Source organism: Morone saxatilis, unplaced genomic scaffold, assembly GCF_004916995.1.
Source record: "Morone saxatilis isolate NCDOM2014 unplaced genomic scaffold, NCSU_SB_2.0 Contig11, whole genome shotgun sequence".
NCBI classification, from domain to species: Eukaryota; Metazoa; Chordata; class Actinopteri; family Moronidae; genus Morone; species Morone saxatilis.
The window spans coordinates 2,630,802-2,636,868 of NW_023339663.1; the positions used below are offsets into that span (position 1 = coordinate 2,630,802).

Sequence of the window (6,067 nt, forward strand, 5' to 3'; positions counted from 1 at the left end):
AGTGAACTTTCTTCTCTGCAGTGTTCTCGTTCCCCTCCCTGTCTAATGAGGAGAGTCTAATAGGTGTCAGTAAGCCCCTTCCCAAGCAGCTGTGGGAGGCCAAGAAGGTGAGACTGTTGCTCACTTTCTACTTCTTACATCAATGCCTGCTTGATGCTTTGTGTTTTGTTTGACATATGGTAACTCCATATGCATGAAGATTATGATGTGTATATCCTGGCATTCACTGCTCTCACGTCTGGGTGTGTTGTTGACGATGAACACTTCATCGTAATGATTGTAATGGGGGGAATCGGACTGTACAACATCTTTACGTCTTTTGAGAACAGTCAGATTGGGTGATTGTGGTATCTCAAATTCCTAGCTTGGCAGAGACATGACAGAATACACGTTGAACCAGTCTTTCCTGCATGACTCTAAATAGTTCAATCAACACAGACAATTTTCAACCAACTAGATGAAAAAAAGGCAAAACAACTTGTTAGTCTTAGTTTCTTGGCCGAGTCTTCTGTTCTTACACAAAAGATGAGATGAAACCACAAATTTTCACGCTCAATCCCAACAATCAATATCTTTTGGATCCGGATAATAATTTTTATTGCTCAGCCAATTCTGGAAAGAGACATATTTTTTGCTAATGTGGAACTTTCCACTTTGTAATGGATTTCAAGGGATTTTTTCAGCTCATTACATTAAGAATACACTGATCTGATAAGCAGGATACCAGTGTCAACACAGATACTTATTATTTAATACATTGGACATGACAATACACATTAAATTAAGTTTCTTTGTAAATGTCATAATAGGAATTCAGTGTTTCCACATTGAGTCACAGTGGGCTGCTGACTCAGACTTGAGTGTTAGAGAGTTATTATCTAGTTGAGAGGAGTAATAGTAACTTTTGTGTTTCTGTTTCAGGTCCAGTCTCTGGCATCAAGGCCTAAATCGTGTGAAGTGCCTGGAATCAAGTAAGTCTGAAGGCAGAAGCCCAACTTTTTCCTTTTATTCCCAGATCATCATTAATGTGATGTTACACAAAGTATTTAAATGCCACATAATCCGTAGCTGCTGCAGCTGGTCGACAGAAACAGTGGAATCATGGAGATGAAATGCCACACATTCCCACCTCGTCAAACAGGATGTCTGTGTTCCTCTTTACACGTCTGACCCTTTTGAAATAAGAGGAACAATCGGATTCCTTTTGAACTGTTTAACACCAGTTTGCTAAGACTATTGTTTTCTCACTGCAAACGACCTCCGGTGTCATGATTTAGAAGCAAACGGATGTCTCCATTTTTACTAGCAATATATTAGCTTTACAGCAGCAGTTTCCCTTTTACCATGTTGCCAGTAGATGCAAACAGATCAGACATAATGTAGAGTTCATATTACCACACAGCAGGCAGTGTTCAATCTGAAGAGCCTTAAGAGATTTAAGATTATTAGAAAGACATCGTTTTGAGCTGTGCAGCCAGCGCAGAGGGAGACACACTGTATGTTTGTGGAGGCAAGCATTCGTTCATTGTTTTGTGTTGTGCCAGTTTGTATGTATTTGTGTGGGGACAGACAACAATGAGTCACTGTTGCTGTTGTTGATGGAGCATATGAGCAGAAATGGAAATTAGAGAAATAATAGAGGAAATGGAGAGTGGGTGGAAAAAAAGAAGAGACTAGAACAAGTGGATGGGAGTCAAAGAAACGTCTTGTCAATTTGAAATGGCAACGGCAGCACATTTAATGGCTCTACCTTTAATTGATGCTCAATATTTACATTAATTACAATGCTTTCTGGGCACTGGTGTTGTTCATGATGAGTCAACCAAGTTTCCTGTGTACCTTCGCTGCAGTATATTCCCGTCTCCGGAGCAGAACCCCGGTCTGTCCCACTACCAGGGCTTGTTAAATACCGGCGGCTCCCTGCCCGACCTCAGCAACCTGCACTTCCCCTCACCGCTCTCCACCCCGCTGGACCCAGACGACAACGGAGGGTACCCCAACCTCAGTGGGGGCAGCAGCACCGGAAACCTGCCGGCTGCCATGATGCACCTAGGCATCGGCAACTCACAGGGTGGGTGGAGCTCAGCTGTACGTTTATGTGGGTGTATGGTGTCCACCCGTTTTCACACTTATTTATTATTTATAAAAGGTAATACAGGAAAAAAAACAGAAAGGAAAGTTGTTGTTTTTTGTTGTTGTCAGCTTTCTTATGCTGTCAGCCATCTTATGACTCCCTAGATCTATCTCATGGGTCCTGACCTCCAGGTTTGCTTGGGGTGTATGGTGTGAAGGAAAATAAGGTTTGATATTTTAACTCATCTAGTCAGTTCTGAATGCTGGGTCTTATTTTAATACCCAATACCTGACCTTTAAAGATCTGGTGTGTAGGATTTAGTGCCCTCTAGTGGTGTAGTTTGCAGCTCCCTCGCTTTACCCTACCTTTGAATATCGTATAATAATAATATAATACCTCTCTCTGCGTTGGTACCATCACTTAAGAGAATTTGTCTCCATGCAGGATTTCCGTTGATTATAGTAATGATGGAGTAATCATAGTTTACCTGTCATTCATGTGTTATCTGAATTATGTCTTTCAACATGGGCCCCTTCTGACTGTCGAGACTAAAAGATCTGTGTATTTCAGTGAGTCATCATCTACTGGGATTCTAGTCGTTGTAGGTTTATTAAAGTCTGTTCTAGCTTCAGCCTGCTCCAGTGTTTTGAGCAGGTTCCAGGATTCATCCTCTGCCAGCCGACTGTACATAATGGATAACGCACTGAATAATCTTTCTGTCTCCAACTTCCTCACTATGAACTGTGCTGCCTGATCTGATCACACCCAACACTGCTCCCACTCAGTCTTTCCTTTCTGTGTTTTGTGAGCGTATGCATGGTTGGGCTCTCATGTCGAACACAGTTCAACTTGGCCGAGTACCAAAGTGACAGAGGAACTTTGACCCCGTTACAGCTTACTACAATCAGCTCTTTTCTTTTCACTCTGTCTTCTCATTTTCCTTTCCTTTGCCCTCCATCTTTCTCTCCCTCCCCAGTCACACAATAAAGTCTAGTGTTTTGGGTCGGGGACTGGAGAGCATTCTGGAAAATCAAGTACATACTTCATCATAACTTCCACATGTTGCTTTCTAAGGGCTCATATCTGCTCTGGATTCACAGCGGCTTTCTTAGTTTCATTCTAATGTTCATCAGATGCTTCTTAAATCTGTCTCATCGATGTGCTCATGTTGTCTTTGCTATCCCTACAGGTCTCTCCTCCTCTCTGAGCAATCCCTCAATCCAGCAGTCCCTCAACAACTGTCAGCTGCAGTCGTCGCTCAGCAATCCCTCCATCAACTCATCCCTGCGTCTCTCCAACAACTCCCCTCGGAGACGGCCCGCTCCCATCAGCCCCCTCACCCTGTCTCCTGGCACTGAGCAGCGCAGGGGTCTTGCCAAGCAGCTCTCTCCCACCATGTCCCCCTCGCTGTCCCCCATTACACAGGTACACACACCTCACCCCAAAGGTTCCACATTCCCCTAACAACAAGAGGGATTGTCTATTTTGCAGTGCACTGAAATAATAAAATAAAATTGATGTACCTATAAAACTGAACATTATGAGATTTCTTTTATACTGTTTTGAGCAGTATAAATTCGGACATATTTTGAATAAATTCAGACATATTTTGTGTTGAACTCTTGCTAGTTTGGCGCCTGGCATCTTCAGCTTCATTGCACTTTGTAAACTAAGTACCACTGCTGTCAAAAATACTAGAGCTAAAACAACACTCACAAATGTATAATGATATAAAATAAAGTTAGACTTCCAAGTAAAAATTCCTACAATTGCAAAAAATACACTAGTGCAATTGTTTTTATTCCAACTTTGATGGAGAAAGTGTAGTTGAGTAATGACACTACAATCAGAATAAATTAACTTCAAGTCCCAACTCTTTATTAAACTTGTAGTCCGTCTTTAGTGACTCCTGCTGGCTTCCTCTGTCCTTTTTAGGGAGTAGCTTTGGATACCAGCAACATGCCAAGGGAGCCGCCCCCACCCTATCCGCTCTACCAACAATCCCAGCATGCAGTGGACCAGAGCCGACAATGCCAACAGCAACACCAGCAGCAGCAACACCAGCAGCATCAACAGCAACAGCAACAGCAACAGCTTCATCAACAGCTTCATCAACAGCTTCATCAACAGCAACAGCATCAGCAGCAGCAACAACAGCAACAGCAGCCCCTTTCCCCCCTTCAGAACATCCAAATGGACTTCAACAGCCAAGTGAGTGCCATGAAGAGTGTCTCTGTCAGGGGGCGTGCGCACAGAGAGCAGGCTGGAGGGCACTCACGTGCACACAATATCAGATTTTGTGCACCATGATGTTTTGTGGATGTTCATAACTTGTTTTTGTCTCCCTGCAGGGCAGACATTAGTGTGGGAGATAAGATTCAACACTGAAATTTTATTAACCTTCTCTAAGTTGAGCAATCCCATTTACTGTGTAGCTTGTTTTGCTGCTGAACACAACAGATACAAATATTCTGCTAATTGTCATTAGTTAGAAATATACAGGTCTGTAATACCTCTGAGAATCCTGACATTAATACGTTTAAACTTAACTGGTAGATTAATGATAGACAACATGTCCTATTTCTTAAACAAGTTGAGTTCTAATCATTAACAGCCAGTGAAGGTCGATAGGTAGAAAAATACAATCATTTGTGATTTGCTCACAGTCCTAAGTAATTGCAGAAAGTTACGTTAATATTGTTTTGTAACCACTAAGGAAGCCTGGTGTAAATTTGACCACAATGTGATGTTTTGGGACTCATTTCCTTCCCGACAGCACAACAACATGGGGACACTCTTCAACGACCCCTTCATGGAGCCACAGTACTCCAATCGCCAGAGCAAGACCCTCCCCTATCAGGTACAGGTTGACACACAAAACAGTAAACGCACACAGAGCACTTTCACTTCATCTCCGAGAAGACAGTTTAACCCAAGAGAGTGGGTTGTTAATAGCATTGCAACAAGGAAATAGACTTGTTGGCCTAATCATCACTGTAGTGTTTCCTTGTCAGCACATAAGTGACAGGCAACAGATGCAGAACACGTGAATGCTAAAATGTGTCATATTAGGAGTGGGATAAATCTTTAAAAATAAACATGTAAGGTAATGGGGAAAACCACTGCTGCAAATGAGACCCTGACTAATTCAATATTTCTTACACAAGCAAGTTAACCAACATTTCTATGTTCTATTTACAGTTTTACATGGGAAATTACTCTGTGGCATCAGTTCATCACTCCACTGAAAATGTATGTTTTTGCCCTGCCAGCAGCATGTATCCAAATTTTATGAATGGATTTTCATGAAATCTGGCCGACACAATAACTAGTAATGAAGTTTTTCTCAAACCACAGAGCTGAACAGAATGTGTGGTTGTCATCAGTTGTAGTGTTAATAAGGTTTTCTATGCACTGTACAGACGTTATGAGAAAACACTTGGAAGATATCACATAGAATTAAGCTGCCAGGGTGAACGCGACCACAACTCCTCTCACTGATCCTTTCAATTTTCTTCCGTTTGCCATTTTCTCTCCACCATCTGCCGGCTAGTTGGACCAGTTCTCTCTGTTGGAAAACGCGATGTGCTCCACAGCAGGGGGTTCTTGCTTCGACCCTTCCTCCTCCTTGCTGTACTACTCCCAGGCTGCCCTCTCAGGGCTGGGTGGCAGCCACGGCAGCCTGCAGGACCCTAATCACATGAGGTCCAACATGCTGTACTCCAACTGCAGCGGAGGACTGCCCAATATCATACTCACTGGTAAGTGTATAATATAGTCATGGGCATAGTGCGTCCCGAGAAAGAGGAATTCAGTTTTTGTTTTCAGTCTGTTTTTTGTTTTTTGTTAACAGAAAACAAATGAATATATAATACATGTTTGTTTTTAAATAAAAATAATATCATTTGTTTGCCATTTGGTGCTGGGCAGGTAGGGGTAAGTACAGTAGCTGTATCAGGGCAGAACCATTCAGTAAATGTGCTGTGAACCCAC

General features: G+C 42.5%; 1 protein-coding gene across 5 annotated transcripts in view; it reads left to right on the top strand.

Moving 5' to 3' along the window:
- Positions 1–6,067, top strand: part of crtc3 (CREB regulated transcription coactivator 3) — a 33,336-nt gene that overhangs the window by 25,038 nt on the left and 2,231 nt on the right. For 4 of the 5 annotated variants that reach the window (XM_035682468.1, XM_035682469.1, XM_035682467.1 and 1 more), the window contains 8 exons: positions 22–107; positions 922–971; positions 1,851–2,071; positions 3,264–3,499; positions 4,010–4,285; positions 4,851–4,934; positions 5,276–5,326; positions 5,628–5,835. In XM_035682468.1, coding sequence (XP_035538361.1) covers positions 22–107; positions 922–971; positions 1,851–2,071; positions 3,264–3,499; positions 4,010–4,285; positions 4,851–4,934; positions 5,276–5,326; positions 5,628–5,835 — 1,212 coding nt within the window. The remainder of the gene's footprint in view (positions 1–21; positions 108–921; positions 972–1,850; positions 2,072–3,263; positions 3,500–4,009; positions 4,286–4,850; positions 4,935–5,275; positions 5,327–5,627; positions 5,836–6,067) is intronic. The other variant, XM_035682470.1, reaches the window with a different exon arrangement.